The following is a 23,696-nucleotide window of genomic DNA, read 5'->3' on the forward strand; positions in this document are numbered from 1 at the left end:
AACATCTGTCCACTCTAGTGGACGTTTTGTTCCAAAGGGTTGGGGCGTGTTTGATTCTGTCTTATTTTGTGTGTATAATTTAAAATTCTCATAGCATTTGCACCTGAATAGTTTAATTCAACAGCAATGTCACAGAAAAAAGATGTACTAGATATAATATTATTCAAATTTGGTAAAAAGTATTTCTAGCATCTCTCAATAAGTTGAAAATACTGTTTTTACCCGTCTGGTTTATTGGTTATGATTTGTCTGATATGTACGTTCATACATATGCATTCATACATTTTATTTCCTCCGTTTTCCCGTGATAATGAGTTAATTTCATTTGTAGTTATTATCTTAAAATCACAACAGCAGTTTTCCCGAGATAGCGGGATAATTTTCTCGAGATCTCGAGATAACGAAATTTTGTTTTCCTGAGATAACGATATAATTAATTTGAGATCTCGATATAATGACTGTGATATGATAGGCCTGAGATTATGGAGACGCCCGGGACCTTGTAGCTGGTCAGCTATGTAGTTAACGACGACATCAGGCTCACTTAGATTGCGTGGCCGATATAGCTGAAGCCTTGCTAACCGTCTTTTTAGATTACGCACACTAATGTGTACATTATCTGTAATAGCAAGGCATAATGCTATTTCAGCCTGTGTCAGGCCTTGATTGAAAAGATATGTGATGCGGTGATGGAAATGCTCCTGCTCCTCTGACATTGCTACACTGAATGATGTTTCCTGCGATGATTTAATATACTACACTATCGTTTTGTTTTCTCAAGATCTCAAATTAATTATATCGTTATCTCTGGAAAACAAAGTTTCATTATCTCGAGATCTCAAGAAAATTATCCCGTTATCTCGGGAAAACGGCAGTTGTTATTTCAAGATAACTCGAGATCTTGAGGAAACAAATGAAATTAACTCGTTATCACGGGAAAACGGAGGAAATAAAATGTATGAATGCATGGCCCTTTAGGGCTTCCGTAGATATGCATTTCTTTATGAGCACTTTTACTTTTTGTTTTATGCTTGTTTGTATGGTCGAAAAAATGAACATGCCAAGCTGAAATCTTAGAGATGACATCCATATTTAATGATACGTCAGCGACTCTACCCAGTTACTCTCCAGTGATGACTTACTGTACGTGTGTGTGTGTCAGTCTGCATTCATTCAGTTTCATGACGTGGCAGCTGGGTGAGGTGGACTTCTCACACCAAATTATCTAACAGGACATTTTCCTCCTGGGTGCCATATTGTGAGGTCTGGTTCACTCAAACAGGACTCTTATATATCAACACAAGTAAAGACATATTAAGCGCCGGTTATTTGCTGGAGAGTGCAGTAGTGCTGTAGAATAAGTCTTATTTCAGCCTTTATATTGCTTCAGGCACCTTAAAATGTCAGCGTTTTCTGCCAAATGGCAACAACAGGACACATATGGAACTGAGAAATAAATCATTTTCATTTGTTCTGCTGCCAAAAGTACATGAGTTCTTTATCAAACTTTCTATTCCAGTCAAAACATGGAAACATATGGAGAAAGGCCGGGTTCGTGAACTAGACAATTTTATTTGTTTTCGAAGGTATCAAACCAAAACATACGCTGATTACATAAATTAAATTTAACAGATTGGTTTCCAAAGAGAGAAATACCTCATTTACATTCTTTCCAAAAACAATACAAAAGACATTGTGAACAGTGGAAGGCCTGTGCACCAAGAAAAAAGCAAAATGGCCTCTAAATATTACAATCACTCATCAAGAAATCATAAAAAAAAGTATATCATTGTACATAAACCATTTACATTCGATCCAGTGCATATCAATGTGTGAACGTGCTAAAATGATGTCTCTCAAAGTATATCAATTCAGTCTAATTATATCTTAACTAGATTTCAATCTAATTAGACTACAAAAATAAAGCAGTGACTGCCAGAAACAGGCAACACAAGCTGTAGGTGGCGCTGCTCACTGAGCGAGATGTCACTGCGAAGGTGATCCCCGGGCTGCAGCGCTCACAGTCTTCACCACAGTAGGAGCAGGCGTTCATGTTGTACAGAACGTCCGAGTTGTATGTTCTCGCTGCTTTTCTCGCTGTGAGACAGGAAGAATAACCACATTATATTGAGATAATCAGCACATGGCAAGCTGTATATAAAGTAGTCGTGGCTTGCTGTCTTTTAGTTGCAGGTTTAGATAAACGTATAAAATACTGTGAATTTACAGCAATGTTAACAGACTGTTTTGAGACAGTACTCACTGGGTTCATAGTAGTCGAACACCTGCACCACAGCATCCCGTAAGTGGGCCATTTTGTAATCTCTGACAAAAGGAAGTTTGATGCAAACCTCTGACTTGTTGATCTGCAAATGCAACCAGGAAAATGAATGATTATATGATGTAAACACAGTATACCTTAAGTAGGAAGAAAATCTTTCTAATAATTTAGGAAAGTTTTAGCGAGTACAACTGCATATGTATAAAAAAGTCATATAAAGCCTGTACATGTAACCTGATAATTTGCCTCCAGTGATGTCACCCAGTGACTAAATTGCATCATGGGTAATGTAGGCACCTGGTTTAGAAAAAGCAGTCCACTGGTCTAGCATTGCACTCCTATAACAAAGTTGGATGGACAATTTTCGCCTGACGCCTTCATTCCCCACAATGCAACTTATCCTCTGAGTGACATCACTGGAGGTAATGTATCAGATTATATGCAGCTTCCTCTGGAGCCACAAAAGGCTTTATACTACTTTTTCTACTCCCCAAGACCCGTGAACACACTTCAATGTGTAAAATTGGTGAAGTTACCCTTTAACAAGTGCTAACATGTTGTCAGTACTGTTTCTGGGACTGTGGGTTTTTAATGTGCTGAGGAGTTTGCAGTCAAAAACAAGTTACACATCTGGTTTTGAGGGCTAATTCTTAGATTTCTTGAGTCAACTTAAACTGCCTACATGCAACAAATTAATAAAGCTCAAACAAACTCAAAGTATTTAGTAATCCCTCGCAAGAATTATATTCTTGGCAGGGTGGTGAAGGCGGGAATCATAACGTAAATCATCAGGTTTATGGGGGAGAAAGAGCAAAGCATAAATGTTCGCCTGAATGAATAAAAAAGGGTTCAAAAAACAAACTGTCAGAATCTTTTTTTCGTTGTTGTTGTTTTTGGTAATATGGGGTTTCAATGACCCGAGCAGGAGTACGCCATCAAAGATGACAAACACATGACACATGATGGGTTTTGACGGCTAATTCTGCTGTTAACTGTTAAATATAATTGACATAGAAGTATTTAATCCCTAACTACGATGAGTTGCAGTGTGGTGAAGCCTTTACCAGACTGCCAAGAAAACTCATCATGTTGGGAAATTAAACTTATGTGGAAAAACAAACCATAAATGATCGTTTGAATTAATAAAGAAGCTTAAAAAGCAAATTCCTACTACTTTTTTGGGTTACATAAAAATGTCTCCTGCATTTTCAAGCACTTGTGGTTTGACAAAACATTTGTAGAACTAAAGCTGCGGTCTGGGCTGTGGCCCAGCTCAACTTTTCATGCCTGACCATGAAATGATGACATGATGAAACACTTACTGAATCCAGGTAGAGGCTGACTTTCTCGGGCTGTATCTCCACCTTCCTGATAAGATCTGTTGGGGCGGCAGCTGCAGGAGGGAGACTGAAACCACTGAGCATGCCCACATCCAATATGGCCATGCCTGTTTGAGAAATCAGCTGATTGTCCTTTAACCTAGAGGATGAACGCAGAAGTATCATGAGTCTATATGATTTGAGTCCCTTGTTTTACTGATACAGTATTTTACATGCACAATATATTATCATTGAATTGACACATAGGTCTGCCTGTATTGTCGTACTTACCTCATGCATATAGATAACAGTATGTGACTGTGGTCTCTATCCCCAGTACTATCCACACTCAGTGAGAAAGCCTCCTGGGCTGTGGCGAGGTTCTGTGAAAACGCTTTGCTCTCCAGGTTGTAGAAGATAATTATCTGGGGGGATTCATGGACATGTTTAAAAATGTAAAAACTTAGATTTAAGAGTTAGCTGAAGAGCTAAAGTTGACTGCGCTGCCTGATAGCACAGCCAGAGATGATGTGTCTGTAATGTAGATGATGAAGTGCAAATGCCTCAAGGTCACAACACAGGGTTAGGGTTAGGGGGTTAAGCAACCCATAACCCATTAAGCAAACAATGAAATAAAGCCTGAATGTCTGTATTTATTTACTTGCTAGAGTATTAGACAGAACATGTAATAGAGGAGGTCTGTAACTACAGGTTGTCACATTGAACATTGTGAAAAGATTAACCCTTTACCTCCTCTGAGTGATATTATCTGGACACTCTGAATGAATACAGTACTTCATGCTACATAATGTGTACCAGATGTTAATTACTAGGAGTCCATTATCATGCTACATTTGCATTTAGCATTTACAATGCAGTACGTTGTGCTGGCTAAAGCTGTCGTGCACAGCTGCTGCCTTGGATTTATTCTGGTCATGCTCCAGATGTTAAACTCTTCTTTATGTTGAGCTGAATATGTTGGAGGTATGAACACATTCCTGCATTGCGAGGGTTTCCCTCAACGTAGATAGGTTTAGCAGAATGTAATAAATGCACAGCAGTACCAAATAGAAATTACCTGAACTATTGCAAATCCTTTTCCTTCCATGTATATATTTAGGTTTACATCTTTGTCAGCGTTGATCTGAAAAGCAATAAAGCAAAAGTAAAAAAGAGCCCAGGATGACAAAAGTACAGTAAATACAGTATCATAACTTCAACAACAATTATAGGAGTACCTCTTGGCTCTGATGCGTCCGATAAGTGGTGGAGTTGATGTGAAAAAGCGACACAAACGAAGACGTTTTGGAAGATATTTTGATCTTGAGGTCGATGGCGTTGGCACCACTCAATGCGGCGTAGGTAGCCAGAGCCTGGAGGGCAACTACTGTGTCCTGAGGAAGAGAAAGGGCGACAGGTTAAAAACAACTTCTGGATTGAATCACCTTACATGTCATTCGGTGCAGAACTGGCGGATAGCTTTGCAATATGGTACCACTGTTGGAAACTGTGTCATTTATCAGCTTGCATAAAACGTAATTAAGAAATTTTAAGTTTCAGACAGTTTAAATACCAAACCACATTGAGCCCAAACTAACTACGTGACTCCAGTCAGTCAGCAGTCCATCAGTTGGTCAGGTCTCAAAATTAGTTTACAGCAAGTAAGTTCAATGTCGTTGCAATGTCACCTGTGTCGTCCCGTAGCCTCCCAGATGGTTCCTCTGCTTGCTTAACCATTTCATGAGCACAAAGCCCTCCACCAAGCTGCCACGTCTAAAAAGAGCCAGCAGCACATAAGAGGCCATCTCGATCTGAGCTGAGCGCGGCTGCCAGTCGTGTGAGTCCAGGCCGGCTGAGGAGGCCCACATCATGACTCCATCTTTGGAACAACATGACAGAAAAGGGAATCAGTATAAGCTTGTACACCAACTGCACAGGTTTATCATGCAAGCACATCATTAACGATTTAAAGTGCTGAAACATTGTTTTCTGTTGTTGCTGCCGAGTCTCGATGGAGGTTAACTTCAAACAACAAAATACCTTAACTTAATTACCTCTGTAATCTGCTCTACGCTTGAGCTCATCAAGTGCAATGCCAGCCACAGGACTATTGGACTGAGATAAAGCATAGGCCACCAGACACAGGCTGTAGTTACTGACCACTCCACTGGACACTTTGTCCTCCAGGTACCTCTTGGCCAGGGACACATAACTTGGGTACATGTCCTTCATAGAGAGGAAGCACAATCATTAACTGGCTCATTTTCGGCAGTATACAGCACTTATATAATATACTCTGACTGTGATAACTCTCTGGACTCACCACAAAGCTCTCGTCCTCCAGCAGTGCAATCAGTACAAAGGCAGTGAGTGCTACTGGACCATTATCCAGCCCTCCCTGCATCTCTGTGTGGATCAACCTGCCAGCCTCACTGAACTCTCCCTGGGGCCCCTGCTGTTTCACGAGCCAAGCCATGGCACTGGTCAGGACACTCCGGTCTACCTGCATGTAGGGCTGAGCCTGGATGAAGCACTTCAGCACGAAGGCTGTCAACCTGGGACCACAGAGAGGAGAAGGAGCATTAGTGGCAGAGAAACTAGAGCATTTTTTACTTTCTAAACTAACACAACATTGGTATGATTAGCTTAGGTTAGCTTGTTGACATACCATGTGCTACCAGATGTGTCGCTGGCTCCAAAAGCAGCAAATGAACCATCATTTCTTTGGTAGGACAGTTGTCTCTGATATCCTTACAGCAGAAAATAGGACATATCACTCAAAAGATGCCCTTGTACATCTAAGTAACACGTGAAGAAACCTTGCCCTTCGATTATATTGTATACAGCACACTGGCTGGAAGTCTGAGACTCATGCAAAGGCTGTTTACCGTCCATCATGAAGCGCAGAGCCCTGCTCCTGATGTCCTTATCATCCAGGGCTGACAGGTCCAGGTAATGAAGCACATAAACACTTGGAGCAAAGTGGATCATGTTCTGCTCCCCACAACCAAGAGGTTTCTGAACCAGCACATTCATGTGTTCAATGGCTGTGGCCATGATGTCACCTGTATAAAGCAATACAGGGAAGGAGGAATGATTTAACTACTGCACACCATGTTCACTAATAGGGGACAAAAAGTGTCTGTATTGTGAATCAGTCAAACTTTTTCTGCCTTTTTTAAAAATAAATAAATAAAACAGGGAGATCATTCACATAACACACATGACAATATAAGCAAGAACACAGACAAAACAAATGGACAAAAAGAAAAAGTTAATACAAATAAAAATAATTAAAAAAATGAGTAGGATTCCTGCATTTATTAAAATAATTGAACTAACGGACCCTTCCTAAGTCCCACCCATTTTCCCTCTGTAGTCCAATAACAGTTGAGCTAGCTTGGTACCCAGATGAACCTTGGTCAACTTTCCCATTTCCTGATTAACTTACATGGGCTATGTGCCAGGCGTGTCAGCTGAACATCAACACCATCACCAAAGACACCTACGTCTGAGCTAATGTAACATAACAATATAAAGTCACAGTACATAGAAGTGCTATTTCTTCACATTTTTGTCACACCTTTTTTACATTTTTGAATGTTTTCGACTAGAAGCTTTACATGTTGGCCCTTTAAACGTTTATTTAAAGACTTTTAAAAACTTGAAAAGTCACAGCATCTATTTAAGATACAACGTATAGAAGGATAGGGAAGAAACCAAAAAACACCATCCCAAGCAGAAAACTACGCTATCATAACAAGAACAGCACCTCCAGATTTGGCTCCAACTGAGGAAAATCCTGAGCCTTGCCTTTCTACCATGACAAATACCCAACATCCCTCAACCTGAATGGAGCCAAGCCAAACAGCCAGACAGCTGTTCGGAATTTGCCCGCCATAAACATTCCTGTTTGATGTCCATCATTTCCATTTTCTTTCACCCGTCAGTACCTAAATGTTTGCAGGTCGGCGCTGAGCTTGATGCGCATAAATCCAAACTCATCATCTCAACACAAAGGAAAAAATGCAGGCATATATAACGCACGCCTAATTGACTTAAAGTAAACATGAACAGCACTCAGATGGAACTGCCACTGGCACAACAGGGAGGACAAATGGTAGACGTACCAACCAATGCCACATGGGCCCTCTGGCTGCCTGGAACCACATCTGGTGGATAGGAGTAGGAGGCGGATGTGGAATCGTTGTGTTGTACCAGCTCCAGGAACAGAGTCTCCGAGAAGGACTGTTCAACTCCCTCAGGCTTCGGGAACATGGAAGTAATTCACTGTTATCATAGGATTAACCGCATGCCACGTAGCTCTGTGCATTTTATACTGCATACTTAAGTTTAAACACACTTTATTACTGAGACATTTGCCAGAAAAAAGGGGATTCGAGCCAGCAACTTCTTCACCACAACCCCAATATCCTCCTTCACACACAAATATCATAGATATTATCCAATGTTTCCATCGCACCCATCATACCTTCACAAGCACTGTCCAAACAAGACTGTCTGAGGCCTCTGCAGATATGGCGTCCACAGACATTTCCATCACGCCCAGAGCCACGGGCCTTATAGGGAACAGCGCTGATGCAGACGCGTGGCTCCCTAAGGTGAGTTTGTGGGCATTTACCACAGAGACATCCCATCTGTCCGCCAGAACGAACTCAAAAGCCTCGCTCTCTGCTAGCAGCAGGATGACCTGTGGAGAGATGGGAGCAAAACAATATCACTTTCTGGGTGCCATAAATATCAGTGACAATTGTTTATTATTGGAAGATAATAGATCAGATAATTAACTAGGCCTTTTTTAGCACACACTCAGTCCTTCATACCTCTATGTCGTGCTCTAAATGGTTGACGACGTTCACCTCCAGCACAATCTCCTCTCCTCTGATGAGGTGTGATGGGGCGTCCAAAGACAAGGAAAAGTCTTTGGACACGCTCAGCTGTGAATTACACAACGCAAACCGATTCAAAAGCAACTTTGGCTAACATTGTCATCAGTGGATATCAAAAAATCGTCACGTTCATGTATAATGACCACTTTATTTATTTAGCCATGCTAGCATCCTGGCTCACAGTCGGCCAGTCAGCATGTCCAACAGTTTGTTCCAGACTCAAACATCTGGATTGGCACAAGCGTCTGTACAGACATTCATGGTTCCATGTGGATAAATCCTAATGGTGTTTTGTGATCTGCTGACCTTTCCTCTTCCTTCTTGACATTTGTGGTTTTGAATGAAATGTCTTAAAACTATTGGATAGCTTGCCATGACATTTGGCACACATGTTAATGTTCCCTTCAGAACGGTTTGTACAGTAATAACTTACTCCCCTGACTTTTCATCTAGCGTTGTCATCTGGTTAAAATTTCAATGAGTCAAGATGGAATGAGCCATCATCCTCAGCTGCATTTTAGCACAAATTGGACGCTTCCATGCTAATAAGATGCTGCACATGATACATATTTTAACATGATTCACATGAGCATGCTAGCATTTCTATTGCGAGCATGTTAGCATGCTGATGTTGTGCTTAAGTAAAGTCTGCTACAGAAACTAGCATGGCTGAAGCATTTCAAATAACCCGGGAAAATTACTGTCACCATCAAAATGGCAAAATATTTCATTGGATTTCACCGAAAATTGCTAAAGCTGCAATTTTTTAATGGTACTGTTTTTTCTATTTACAAGAAAGTGGGAAAACTCGAGTTTCTCAGTGCGACAGCAAGAGGAAGGACTGAAAATCATATGAAAAAAATCAGTTCCTATGTCTCCTTTTCAAAGCAGCACAACATCCTCTTTGCAACAGGAAACAACAGGATTTGTGGGAAACACAAACACAAAATCTGAGGAACATCACTAATATATACAGATGCACGTAGTGAGTACTCAGTTACCTCTTGTGGCACAGGAGTGAAGTCCAAACCCATGTTATCTGACATCACTAGTGCAACTGCTCTCAAAGAAGAAACGCCATCTGGCACCGTTACCTTCCAACTTGTCCCCGTTTCATCACTGTAAGAAATGACAAAAATTAAGCAACACTGAATTTATTTAGCAGGTTTTTCCTAAATGTTTGGATGTAGTGAGCTGTGCTTATATATTTGACAATAAAGCCTTTGTATTTATACTGTATAACTGTATTAAGCTGTATATGATCAAGCAGCAACCTCCGGGGCTGAGAACTGAAGCCAATGCGGAAGTACCAACATCTGCAGTTCCTCAAATGCAGAACAGCAGAAATAAACATGTTTACGGCCTGGAACGGAAACCGTTTCCGTCTCCATAGCTAATTTCCTGCGCATGGCAACTGTACAGGGGGGGGAACTTTTATATAACTTACTTGTTTAAACTATTTTAAGGCTTTAAGCTATGCAAAATGAAGGGCATGGCCGCTTTGTGTGAAAGCTGTCTGCTTCGCTTCACCTCAGCCAATTCCACTCACTGATGTTGACCTCTTGTTTGTCTTTGAGGTGCTGGTGCCTTTTGGAGAATTATAATTTAAATATCAGACAATTAATATGGCTGGCTGTGTGGTTAATTGGACTAACAAACAAGACCATCTCCCTTATGTATTTTATCTTATTGTTTCCTATATTTTTATAACACGATAACTTGACTTGACTTTCAGCACTCACCTGACATAAGTGTCTAACCACAGCAAGGGTTCAGTGGCTTCCATCCAATGGTCCCAGTACTTCTCCACTAATAGGGCATCTCCTTCTGAAAACCCCAAAGAAGAGAGAGAAGAGATGAGAGGAAGCTCAGACTGCACAACTATCTGAAAATGGGGATTCAATCCAGCAGTGCTGAAACTGTGGGACTAATCCAATATGCTAAATGGCCACAAGAGGGACTCAAAATAGAGAGGAGGTGCCATATTACAAAGATCACAATGAATCTCTGTGTGATTTATGTGTATTTAATATCATACCATTTCCATCATGCTGCTTTTTCTCATATAGTCTGGCATTGGTCAGCATCTTGATATGACACTCCTGTGGTGTGAAGGACAAAAAAATAGATGGTGAATCTGTTAAAAGCTGCTAAAGGTACAGCTATAAAGTACAGCATCATTAGTGTGGCAGCCAGTGAAATATAGGTCATGTATTGCAGGTGATGCAAGTCTGAACTCTGACTGTTGATGCCTTAGGAGATCTCGCTCTTCAAAATGATCTCTTCCACCAAACACAATACACGCTGCAAGACCTTTGCGGAAAGGTCATCCTAAGACAGCCCACCGTGGTGAAGCTTTGTTTCCTCCGTCCTGCCTCCATCAACAACCCTCAGGTCCTACGCCCGATACACTAGAGTTACCGGCTCAATGAAACAGCAGAGTCAGCCAACAAAGCAGACGGATAAGTTACACCCAGACTAACCAGTTTAGGGTCACACTCTGAATACCCATACAGTATCTACAGGAGAATACGTGTCTAAAAAGAGTTTACACCAGGTTGGGGAGACTGGGAAGGTTGGTGCCTTGTAATTAAACTGCAAGATGGACAAAGACGAAAAGACGGTATCTCAGCAGATGAGTTTCAGAGGGAGTTTAAGTTTCAGAGATTAGATATTGCGCTTTTGTCCAAAGATATAAACTTTTAAACCTTCGGGAAATGAAAAGGGTTGTGATACCTGCATCACTTTCAAGTCGAGGTCAGCCTGCGGAGTGTCACCGTGTGCCGCCATCACCATGACTCCTACCTGGAACATGGGTTCAAGGGCAGTCACAGTGAGCGATACCTGCACACCCGGCTGGGCTCTGTCACTGCTCCACTCTAGAGATACCTGAGGAGAGCAAATACACAATCAGCATGCCCAGGAGAATCATGCACCTATTACAATAATACCATATGATACACTGAAATTAAAGTACATGGTTGTCCCGGTTGATGGACACGTGCGCTGTGTCACTGGCGACCTCTCCGTCAGAGAGGATGCAGTAGACGGAGACACAGACCCCGGGGGACCAGGACGCTGTCGGCGTCAGAGAAAAAGAGGAGGAATTCTCTGTCCCAGCGGAGACCACTTCACCTCTAGAGCTCACCTGGAGGGAGAACAAGCGGAGGGAAGTGTTTGTTTATTTTGCATTTAACCACAAAAGAAAATGCCAGGTTATGTGTTTTTGCAACTGACATAAAATGATTGGCTTTATTTGACCAGTCATACCACAAAGTGAAGCTTAGTAAGTTGAAAGGTGCTCTCCACGTCTATTTGAAGAGGATCTCCAATCTGAAAGCAAAAAATGTGACATAAAAAACAACATTATTTGGGCATATTTGCTTTATTATTCCCTTTTTTCTTGTAGCACAATGGCGCAAAATATGTTCAGAGTTACCCGTGCAGGTAAGCTGATTGGAGAGATCTGAATATATGAGCCACTAGGAGAGGAGTGGTTGTTGTAGAGCGTCAGCGTCTCCTCACTGGACTGAAATCTTGCCTGAATGAAAACCCAAGTTACAGAAAATATGAGCCTGTGGACTAAAATAATACTTTGGGACACATAAAATGAAATCTTGTGTAGGTCAAATCAACTCAAGTTCACAGGTCCTGGGGTCATTTTCTTAAACATGTGTGCAATCCTACTGTACTGAAACTACTCATCTTACACACAAACGAAACTGGTATTCCCAGAGGACCGACATTCCAGGAACTGTAAATCAATAAAACTCACCCGAATAAAAAGCATCACTACTTGATCCTGTAATTTAAACTCAATGTGGACATTCCCGTCCTCAGGCACTGGAAGTGTCAGAGTCGTGGGTTCATCATTCATCGTGGATGGTCTCTGAGTGACTTCAATCATAGCCGAGTACATTAGATCCTCTGAGCCGAGTGGCTTTCCGTCATATCTAGAGATCCTTAGCTGTAAAATAAAAGCAGAAAAGGAAGTTAGCCCATGGACATAATGGTTTGAAATAGACGTTGAGTTAACGGAATAATAATAGATCACTCACTGTTGAAGAGAAGTGTAGAGATGGCTTTAGATTTGGTGGAAAATCATGAAACTCAAGCTGGAATATGTTCTTCATAAGGTGGACTTCAACTGTCTTGTTCAATTTAAATCCTTGGGGGACAAAGGACGACAGGATAACAGAATTGTATGAGGATACAACTGAGACGCAGTACATGCTTACGTTTCCAAACGTATCTCACCTGTGAAGCTGTCAGTAACACAGGCGGTAACATGTAACCGGCCATCACTGGGAAGGGCTTGAAGCTGATCTTTGCTGAAGAAAAACTGCGCCGACCCATAGATCTGAAAAACAAACATTAGCCAGTGCCATTTAGTATACAGATATGTCTAGTGTCCATTCATTCATAAATGAGCTACCGACACAATAAAACCTCACCCCTTTAGTTTGTGTTTGCATGAATGGAGAGGCTGCATCTTGCATAACAGACACCAGAGTGACTGAGACAGATAGTGTTCCCTGTACAGGTTGTCCACTGGGGTACCTAGAGGGGAAAAAACAAAATGACTGCATACTTGCTCAACATGCGTGTAAATGTGATATTATTGATTTGCACGAGCTAACACACTCACAGCGCTCTCACTGATCCTGTGATGTCATCTTCGGCGAGGACCTGTGAAGGTGTCTTGAGCAGCACTCCAAAGGGAGGACGATCTGCGATGAAGGTCAGAGCGACAGTAATTTAAGAAGTTTGCTTAGAAAATAGAATAAGAGTGTACCGCCACGCTAGTAAACTTTTTCCCTTGGAGGGCCAAAACTGAAACTTATTGGTGGACAAAGAGCCAAAAGAAAGGTCATATTGTATTATCAAGATGAAAAATGGTTCTGTACAGAGGCTCTGAGCAAATAAGACAAAACAATCAACTTTCTAAATCTGATCCAAATTGTTTTCTCTCCTGTTTTTATGACTTAAAAACAGGCGAAAAAACTTTTTTTAATGACTTTTTTTACTCTCATCGCCTCAGTAGCACTAGGATTCAACACACAACAACAAACAAAAACTTATAATTAGGGACGCAAACATATTTAAAAGATAATTTTTGCCTCACAAAAATACAACAGCATAAAGAAGCAACACATACTACAAAACTTTTCTTTTCTTGCTAGAAAAAGCCAAATTGAACATTATGGTGGGCCAGTATTGATCCCCTAGCCCCTCCAGGTGGTGCCCTTTTTATTTTTCACCCCTGTCCCTCAATTATCCTGAGTCTGCCACACCTATATGATAGATAAATCAGATATTTTACTGATCTTAATAACTGCAACTGAAATTTAGTCACAAATGTAAATACATACATTAAACATAGTTAGAACCTCTTCCATCGTGCAACCCCTCAAATGTTGTAATGATTCATAAACATAAACCAAAAACTTAAAACTGCTCCTACCATGGACAGAATGAAGAGCATATTTAGTTCTTATAGTGTGAAATACACATTTATGGGATCAGAATTATCCTAATTTCTGCATGGCTGTCACTTGATCCTACTTCACTATCACACAGATCTCTCTGTTACAGTCTAATGTATCCTATCATAAATGACAGGATATTTGTAATCCAAAGGACATTATCAAGCATGTATTATTGGTGTAAACGACCAAAAAAATGTGGCCCATAGTGGTGACCAACAGTGCCTTCCTTACAATTAAACAAAACTGTGTTATGTAATCCGATTTATTACCATGATGCTCCACAAGAAATGCTCTCTCATCATTCATGCCCTGTAGGGAAGAGGATGACAAAGAGGTAAAATATCAGAAGATGCTTTTCTTATTTAATTCAACAGTCTTTTAAAACAGCAAGCTATAACGTGGTATGGACATATCTACATATCAGCTTTACATTCACTGTGGTTGTGACCGCCCACTGTCCAAGAGGAGGCGTCTGGGATAAAGTGAATTCCCGCAACACAATCCCCAGATTCCCTGTGGACTCCCAGCTGTCGACAACGTTCCCACTGGGATCCTGAGTGCGACAAAAGAACGTCAGTCCAACTTTCCCACCACCACACAATACCCGGCTACAAATCTGTTCAACTCCTCCGCCTTTGTTCAGCAGCCCTACCTGTATAGAGACGTCCACTCTGCCTTTGTACGGGTGGTTATGAAACTGAACAGACACAACTCGGATTTTGACGGTATCACCTGGCTGGTAGCGTGATCTGTCGGTCTGAATGAAGGTGGACACGTTCCTGAAGCTGAGGGTGGTGGTGTTGGTGAAAATGAGATCGTCTCCCTTGTAGCCGCTCACCCTCAGGTTTAAGAGGGAGTTCTGGGTTATAGATCCAAGAATCTGCAGTGATTTTATTAACATTTTTAGTAACATAGGCATGTGATTTCAGGCTTAATACTGTAGGTTGTTAACCCTTTTTCAAGCCTGAATTATAACATCACAAAGTAGTAGTTTTTACCAATGTTTGTTATTACTTCAAAAAAAAAAAAAGTACAATATGTAGGAAGTGGTCAGCTGTTGAATTCATGCTCCAAACAAATGGCAGTAGCACATCACCAGAGTAAGTGCTAACTGTATTCTATACAGTACATCCATGAGCTTGGCTACCATTAGCTTGTTAACTCAAAGCTGGTAACCAGCTTACAGCAGCTACAGCTGGCAGCAGTTAGCGGTTACTTTAGCAATATGCTGGCCCATATTTGTTTTAAAAAATGAATTCAACAAGTGACAAATTCTTACATATTGCACCTTTAAGTCTGAAGCGCTGCTTCAATAGTGCTGTTGAGTTAAATTATTCAAGTGTAAATGATAACATCATTTTAAATAAAACACACACACAATAATGTGGAGTGGAGTTACAGAAAAAATTACAAGAACTTTACCTGTCTGGTTTTCTGAGGATAAGAGCATTTAACAGTTATTTCAGATTTCCGTCTGCGCCACGTCTTTGCTTTACCATTTTGAATTTCTGATGTCATGTTTAAAAGTGACACAAATTATTAATTGGATGGAACTGTGGACAATGCTTTGGGGATCTGACTGAAACATGGTACTCCAACTTAAGTAGTTCAAAATGGCTTTCAAATATCCATCTACCTGCATGAAGGGTTGAATAATTTCCAAGTACGTTAAAAATGAATTTTGAATGAGGATATTCATACTCACAGGAGGGAGTGTGAGGACCCTGGTCACACCTTCAAAAGCAGAGAGATACTTTAGCCCTCGAAAAGTCAAAATCTTTCAAATCAAACCTAAACTTTTACATTATTGCAGTGTCACCTCCGTCGGAGTCTTCCGTTTGGGCCACGCTAGTGTTGCCATGTTTCACTTCAGCCATCAGCCTGACAGGAAAGTCAGCAAGGACGGTGACAGCCAGTGGAGTGGATGCCCCAGCATGCACCACCTCTGGACTGGAGATCAGAAACAATGTCCTTGTGGAAAAAGAAGAAAGAAACAAAGGCTTGTTATTGGTTGGTCAAACAAATTGGATCATTGGGTATTCGAAAAAATGATTGTATTAACAAACCAGGGCTCTTACTTAGAGGAATCCTGAGTCCAACCAGGTACAGCACAACACGCGACTCCCAAACACACAAGCAGGGTCCAGATCCCATCCATGCTTCTGTCCAGCTTCACTACACCTTCAACTTCTGGCTCAAACTGACAGTAACAACTGCATGAAGTACAGGTGACCTGGACCTACGCGTTACAAAACCCAACCTCCTGTCCTCACACCGGCGTCCCATGGGGCAGTAATCACATGCTCATGCACACATTATCACACATATATTCATTGTCACACACAAAGGAGGAAGTGGAGTGTGGGGGGGGCGTTCACACACTCTTAACGCCTTTGCCCAGGGGGATGCATCTCCTCTGTCTATTCAGGGTTTGACAATTCCCAGTCCTGTCCAAAAGCACAGAGAGACATCTTGGTGTTATTGTATCCATACTGAGAAGAAAATACGTCTCGAATGTCAGACAGAACACAACTCTGCATGAAGTACGTGACGCAACTGGGAGTTCAGTTCCTGGCTTGTTATCTGAAAATAGAGGCTGCTGTATGAATCGGACGTGTTTTTGTTAACATTTTAAGACTGTATTGTGCAGTCTCCTTGGAAAACAAATCTATATTATCGCCATTCAGCTATGTGGTGAACAGGTTTGACATTTTAATTACCTTGTGACAACACAGGACAGCACAGCGGCGGGGCGTCAGGGAGGCTTTGTCTCTGGGGAAAATGGTGATCAGACACCAAAATGCAGCTTACAGCTTCAACTTGTGTTAGTTTAAAACTGGAAAAAAGGGATCTCATATATTGTGTGATTGTGTTTTGCAGTGTATGCAAGTGTGACACAAAAACACAAGTATAAAAATAGCAGCGTGGAGGAGATAAGCTGACATTGTGGGACTTTGTTTTAACCACTAAGCAGTAATTAAAATTCTCTCTCAGGGACAATAAAAGGCATAATAAAAGCTTGTTTTGACCCACACCTACCAGTAGGGGGCAGTAGAGTCCAGGCCAAGACATTACTTAAAACTTGAGCTTCTTTTGCTCAGTGTTCAGTCTTCTTGTTGTCGTAAGGGTTAAATGTACAAAATGACTGGGTTACACAATACCCACACTACTTTTTTGCTTCATATTAACAGTTTATTTCTTTGGTAGATATATTTTTTTCACACTAGTTACATATAAACATGTTTTACAATAGGTCCATTTCAACATAAAAAGGATTATTTTTTTGACATTTGGCACTTGTTTCTTTGGCAACAAACTCAGCCTTAAATGATAGGTTCACCCAAAAATGAAAATTCAGTCATCATCTACTCAGCCCCAATGTCGATGGAAAGTCAGGTGAAGTTTCACTGTCCACAAAACATTTCTGGAGCTTCACAGCAAAATGACGTTCCAGTATTCTCCTACAAATCCTAAGTAAATGGGGACTTGTTAGAAAAAAAATTATAAAAATGGAATACAACTATATAAAATGGCTCCATACAGCTTCTTCAGGATAATCCAAGGCCTCAGAACCAACAAGATCTTGACATTGATTTGAAAAGACGTTACTCACTTTCTCAACATGCAGTCAAGCTGGTGCACCTACTTCAGACAGGTTGTGCGCTAACGCTTTTAGCTTTGCAGCTACAGTGAAGATTTCAGCTGAAAAAGGACGTAAATAACATCTTTTCAAATCAATTTGGGCTCTCGAGGTTTCTGGTGAATTGGATTATGCTGTATGGAGCCATTTTATGTTTTTTTCCCCAACTTTCCTTACGTTTAAAAAAAAAAAAGTCCCCATCTACTTCAGTTGCTTAGGAGAATGCTGCAACACTGTTTTGCTGCAGAAGCCGCCTTTCTATTGACATGGGGGTGAGTAGATACTAGATAATGACTGCATTTTTCATTTTTGGGTGAACTTATCCTTTAAACTTGTCAAAACAAAACCACTTAACTAGTTTCTCAGCACTGGTGTAGCATGACGGTGCATTTGTGACATGGGATGATGTTGCAACTGGATTTGCAAACCTGTGTAGGCTTGTATTTACTGTTACTCACTCCTGTCACGCACATCCCTGAGCACCAAACAGCAGTGGCACACTTGTGATAACACAGAGGCACTTCTAAGATTTCCATCATTGCCACACACTCACTGCGTTTTCTGTGACAGTACTGAAGTTTGACCTCGACTGATCTGCAGCCTTGCCACCGAATGTCCACTGAGCCCTTTGACGGCTACAGCAGCTGTGTAACGTCTGTACTGTACATTATTACATTCTTACACCAACAAAGTGCAGGCAAAAGTGCATATTTACAGAGTGCTAACAGGTCCAGGAAAAAGTAGAAAAGGTTAAAAGGCAAAACACATTGGCAGATAGAACAAGGACTTCTTACAGACTGAATGAAGGACATGATGTAATACAGTACTTTCGGCCAGTGAAGTACCAGTGTGGAGACATTTACAGCAAATCTGACTGACTGTACATACACCTTCTTTAGAGGGATACTATAAAAAAACAAAAACAAAAAGGTCAATGAGCTACGATATAACATTTTGAATTAAACTGTGGAGGTCCCGTGCTTTTCTCTTGGTCACTTCTGCACTTTTAACTCAATCTGATGAACTGTGCATCACTATCAGAGCCTCTGAATTCTTCAAACTACATACTGATGTACGTGAAATGTCAGCTGATATGAAGATACAAGAATGCATACAACATAAAAAATGTATTACTGACTGTGGCGCCAACGTTAAGAAATCTGAATACTTTACTTCCACCTGGCAGAAGACCGAGCAGAAGAAGCTTCAATCAAAAGCAGCAAATCTAAATTTCCAGAACATGTTTTTAAGCTTCAGGTCATATATCACTGTATGCATTCTTTAAGGATTTCATGATAAAATGTCTTTAACAAAAGAGCTACATGGAAAGATTTTCGTCCAGTGTTGCAAACACATCTGCATGGCTATGAAAATGGGATTGTATTAGGGGTGTCACAGTTCTCCAAATCCAGGATTCATTTTGACTTTTGATTTTAAAGGGGCTCTATGTAACAATATGTGAGGGGATTGTAACCATCTCTCTCCTGGTTGCCTATACAAGCCTGTGAACGACTTGTTGAAGTTGTGTGATGCTGCTGGACTGTGGATTTCTTTGTGACGGACTTGCGTTGGATTTTCCACAACAGTCCAAGGGATGTGACTTTATGCATTCTTAAGAGCCTCTCAGTGCCTCTCTCCGCTCCACTGACAGAGAGCAACAGTAGCTAGCGTAAGTTTTGAAATGAAGTCTGCTAACATAAACTAACTACCGGCTTCCAGCACAGCAGAGCTCCTTTAAAGTAACATTTTCATGTAATGTTTGGTTGATAGATTTTTTTTATTCAGCGCTGATGGATACGCCATTATTAGACTGTTGAGTCTCGATTTCTATTCTTCTTAAAAATATAGGCTACATACCATCAAGTCTGATTTAACTGCCATATTGTTTTTGGACTGTACCACACTAGGGCTATGATTTATTTAAAATGTAATAACAATATTTCACCCGTCAATAACAGATTGTTAAACACAGCAAGAAAAAGAAGGGTCACTAGATTTACAACGGCCACGACGACAACAGTTTCCTCACCTGCAAAACCCACACTTGTTGCAGTGTGTGTGTAGCAGCACACACATGCCAGACACACGCAAGTAGGCTGCGGTTCAGAGATATAAAAAAAAAAAAAAACTGCTGAGAGAATCTGCTTCTGTTTGCGATAATTGAAATCCACTGCTCATTCAGAATTGAAATCGTGACACCCCTGCATGTAATCATAATGCATGCTTCATTCTTCATACTTGATTGTATGCAGTAACAGTACTTACTATTCAGTTAACACTGCTGACTATGTGTACTCATTTTCTTGCCAGAGCCAGCGTCTATACAATCACATTTAAAACGAATGTAAATGACCGCAGTTGTTGACATTGTTATTTCCAAGATATCCCGCATTATAAAGCAAAAAGATTATTTTGATGTCGGAAAGTTGCAAATTGTAGCTCTAAAAAAAAAAATCGGCTCCCCCAATTTCCAGGCGCCAAACAAAGGTACAGAAAATATAGCATTCAGGGAGCCGTCATTATTAACAACTGTTATTGTTTCCTCTGGAGAGTTCTTCAGGATCCACTGTGGGGGGGATTGTCTGTCAGTACCTCCAGCAGTCACATCTCAAAGTGACGGTAGATGCTCTCCACGTAGCTCAGGACCCTCTGCCAGTCAGGACCGCCTGCTCTCAGCATCTCCTCTACTGTCTGTGGAGCAAGGTTTTCAAAAAAAAAAGCTAAAAATCAACATTGCATCTATTTTAAACAAGTCAGATGAGGCTTGACTGTAAATAATTTATAAATAGAAGACATTGAGGCTTACCACCGTTTGCGCAATCCCAACAGTCTCTCCTGTTTTGAATGCCAGACTGAGATTCTCCCTCTACAGAGACAAGAACGAATCGATGAGCTGAACACCATAAATCACTTGGTCCGATGCACTTAACAGGCACCGGGCACAGTTCTTACCTTGTTTTCTGGAGTAAGAGTGCTGTAAGGGATGTGCGAGGGGAGGTAGGTGTGGTAGACGGCACAGAAGGCGAGACCATCGGCCCAGCTGCTGCTGAAGTTGGTGATGTCAATGTTCTGCATGGAGAAAAGACAGACAAGATTCAATTTCCCAGAGCCCAAAGTGAGTCTTTAAATTGCTTCTTTTGTCCAACCAACAGTCCAAAACACACAAAGACTCTTCATTTACCATCATAAATGACAGAGAGAAGCAGCAAATTCTTACATTTAAGTAAAATCAAATGAATCCAACCAGACTAAACCACTCTAAGTGAAGGCTTTCAAATGTTATCATTAATACAACATTAGCTGTTCGCTGGTAAATTGCTATTCAATTACATCTATAACTTTACGCTTCAGGGTTTAGCCTTTTAAAAAGCAGTGGAAATGATCACCTCGTGCAGCTTTAAAGAGATGTAATCACCTGGTAGCCTTGTGTTCGGCTCTGACACCAGCGCAGCAGCGAGTTTCTCTTTGAGCCTCCGTGGCGACGCAGCAGCATGTTGAAACCATCCTGGGACCTGACAACAACAAGATACAAACTGCTGAGGGCTCCAAATCTTTTCATTTAAAACTCGGCAGGAGCTGCTGTTGTCAGTCGGGCTTTTGTAGAGTTCTAAAAGAAACATCTTGTCACACAGCAGACTCTGTTATTGAAAAGAAACACTAATTAACACATTGATTCAAGTACGAGAGGTGCTTCGGGTCCCTGTGTGTGTGTGTGTGTGTGTGTGTGTGTGTGTGTGTGTGTGTGTGTGTGTGTAGACTCACTTGATGGGTGGCAGCTCAGTGAGGGCAGAATTGTACTTGTTCAGAGACTCCTCGCGTTTTCCTGTAAAGACAAACGACCATACTGTACTTCATTACCCAACAGCATGCTGTCATTATGAACACTTTACGTAGTGGGGGGAGGACAGAGGTTAGGTTTAGCTACAGCACCCTTAAACATGCTAACATGAACTTTCACATGTTACAAGGAGCATTCATTGATTTTTGGCCACCTGGGGGCAGCAGAACAAGCAGCAAAATGTATAAGTTAATAGTAATGGCAAGTAAATAAGAGACTATTTAGCAGCTAAAACACCTTAGTTTGTTTACCAGGTAGTATCTTACTGTGTGTGTTGGCTGCTTGTTGCTGAGCAGATGGTGTAAAGTGTGTTTATCTGAGCTTTTATGCTGAAAAACAGCAGAAAATGACGCTGCAAGAGCGATGAGGGTGAATCAACAGGGACGCTGCGGACTGTAAAACCAAAAGAGTGAGCTGAAAGATGCTAAAACGCTGCAAAAATCAGCTGTTTTCCAATTTGGCACATAGCTTTTGTCCCCAGTTGCACCAGCCATCCCCACTTACTTTTCTCGACCAACACACACACACACACACACACACACACACACACACACACACACACACACACACACACACACACACACACACACACACACACACACACACACACACACACACACACACACACACTATGAAGGTATATCAATGTCAAAACAACCAGAGAGATGCGCAGCAACGGGTGTGTGCACGCATGAGAATTTTGTTATGCGTGCGTGCGTGCGTGCGTGCGTGCGTTGTTACGTGCAGACTGTATTTCACGCGTAACAAGAAGCTGCGTGCGTACGAAGCAGCGTGCGCACGTCTGTCTGTCACTGTTTGACAAATGTTGTCACGCGTTCACACACGCGTGCGGTCGCAGTTACCGTGCGCAACACACCGCGTACTTGGACGCCTCGCGTGGTTGTTCTGTGTTCCATGTTCATCCAGTAGATGGCGCAATCGATCCAATACGAGATACAGACATACAGACTTTTACATGACATGATTCATTTGTTCCATGAAGACAGAGAAAGAGTTCTGTTGCTGTTTCTTTTACTTTGTTTCTCACATAAGACACAAAATCAATGACAAACATTTGTAAGTTAACCACGCCCCCCGCAGGTAATCACTTCATTGAGAACTGCTGGGACCGCTGGAGAGGTGCGTTAGGTTTGTGCACCTGAACAGCTGCAACACGCTCCCAGGACTTTTGTTGGGAGGGGCGGGGGAAGCACGCACTTTTATCAATGATCCACCGTCCTGGTCCCACTGAGGACTCGAGCAGCAGCGTTTTTTATACATACATATATACATATATATATATATACATATATATATATATATATACATATATATATATATATATATATATATATATACATATATATATATATATATATACATATATATATATATATATATACATATATATATATATATATATATATATACACATATATATATATATATATATATATATATATAACAAAAAAAACACTTCTCCTCCTTCTCATTCTTCTTTTATAATTCTGGCAGCAGTATCTGGCTCACTGCTGCCTCCCCTGGTTGACGACACTTCAATAAAATGAAAAGGCCGACTACGCGAGGCGTCTAAGTACGCGGTGTGTTGCGCACGGTGCAGATCAACTTCCGGTCGCACATCAGAAACTGCGACCGCACGCGTGTGTGAACGCGTGACAACATTTGTCAAACAGTGACAGACAGACGTGCGCACGCTGCTTCATACGCACGCAGCATCTTGTTACGCGTGACATAGTTTGCGCACGTCATTTCCGCCTACATGTGAGCGTGTGACAAAAATGTTCAATTATCTTCATGCGAGCGTTAATGCGTGCGTTCGCATAAAAACGCATGAATGTTACACGTAGTCACTACGCGTCGTGTGATTACCGGCGTGCAGCAGTCATACGCGTGAACGTGCGTGTGAACGGGGGACCATTATAAGTCAATGGGGAAACTACATTACACGTCAGGCGCTGCTCGCTGCACAGGCGTCAAAGCACGCGCGTGTGACACGTTCAGTTGATAGGTGCGCACGCATTATGACACGATTCTACCGCCACACACACACACACACACACACACACACACACACACACACACCTGTGTCGGTGCTTGACTTGCTGTCTTGCCAATCCAGACTTCTTCTGCCTTTTAGTTGCCCCATGTTCTTTAAAACAAACACATTTCAGTCAAATTAGGTCAAAATCATTACATGA

The 23,696-nt window shown here is 41.4% G+C and overlaps 1 protein-coding gene across 1 annotated transcript in view; it reads right to left on the minus strand.

Moving 5' to 3' along the window:
• Positions 1-1,593: 1,593 nt before the first annotated feature.
• Positions 1,594-23,696, minus strand: part of LOC311273562 (CD109 antigen-like) — a 34,326-nt gene continuing 12,223 nt past the window's right edge. The window contains exons 7-43 of the mRNA XM_084380666.1: positions 23,581-23,647; positions 21,402-21,462; positions 21,055-21,151; positions 20,592-20,708; positions 20,446-20,505; positions 20,245-20,330; positions 15,819-15,949; positions 15,705-15,733; positions 14,652-14,879; positions 14,430-14,552; positions 14,269-14,308; positions 13,159-13,240; positions 12,965-13,070; positions 12,768-12,870; positions 12,569-12,678; positions 12,286-12,477; positions 11,950-12,051; positions 11,781-11,843; positions 11,488-11,658; positions 11,247-11,399; positions 10,549-10,612; positions 10,253-10,337; positions 9,512-9,629; positions 8,445-8,558; positions 8,093-8,311; positions 7,731-7,866; positions 6,489-6,665; positions 6,269-6,350; positions 5,924-6,155; positions 5,655-5,826; positions 5,289-5,479; positions 4,839-4,994; positions 4,679-4,744; positions 3,892-4,025; positions 3,604-3,760; positions 2,264-2,366; positions 1,594-2,097 (exon numbers count right to left, since the gene is read on the minus strand). Of these exons, the coding sequence (XP_084236792.1) occupies positions 1,913-2,097; positions 2,264-2,366; positions 3,604-3,760; positions 3,892-4,025; positions 4,679-4,744; positions 4,839-4,994; positions 5,289-5,479; positions 5,655-5,826; positions 5,924-6,155; positions 6,269-6,350; positions 6,489-6,665; positions 7,731-7,866; positions 8,093-8,311; positions 8,445-8,558; positions 9,512-9,629; positions 10,253-10,337; positions 10,549-10,612; positions 11,247-11,399; positions 11,488-11,658; positions 11,781-11,843; positions 11,950-12,051; positions 12,286-12,477; positions 12,569-12,678; positions 12,768-12,870; positions 12,965-13,070; positions 13,159-13,240; positions 14,269-14,308; positions 14,430-14,552; positions 14,652-14,879; positions 15,705-15,733; positions 15,819-15,949; positions 20,245-20,330; positions 20,446-20,505; positions 20,592-20,708; positions 21,055-21,151; positions 21,402-21,462; positions 23,581-23,647 (4,512 nt within the window). The 3' untranslated portion in view covers positions 1,594-1,912. The remainder of the gene's footprint in view (positions 2,098-2,263; positions 2,367-3,603; positions 3,761-3,891; positions 4,026-4,678; positions 4,745-4,838; positions 4,995-5,288; positions 5,480-5,654; positions 5,827-5,923; positions 6,156-6,268; positions 6,351-6,488; positions 6,666-7,730; positions 7,867-8,092; positions 8,312-8,444; positions 8,559-9,511; positions 9,630-10,252; positions 10,338-10,548; positions 10,613-11,246; positions 11,400-11,487; positions 11,659-11,780; positions 11,844-11,949; positions 12,052-12,285; positions 12,478-12,568; positions 12,679-12,767; positions 12,871-12,964; positions 13,071-13,158; positions 13,241-14,268; positions 14,309-14,429; positions 14,553-14,651; positions 14,880-15,704; positions 15,734-15,818; positions 15,950-20,244; positions 20,331-20,445; positions 20,506-20,591; positions 20,709-21,054; positions 21,152-21,401; positions 21,463-23,580; positions 23,648-23,696) is intronic.

The sequence above is a fragment of the Pagrus pagrus genome (genome assembly GCF_965226575.1).
Source record: "Pagrus pagrus genome assembly, chromosome: 18".
Taxonomy (NCBI): Eukaryota; Metazoa; Chordata; class Actinopteri; order Spariformes; family Sparidae; genus Pagrus; species Pagrus pagrus.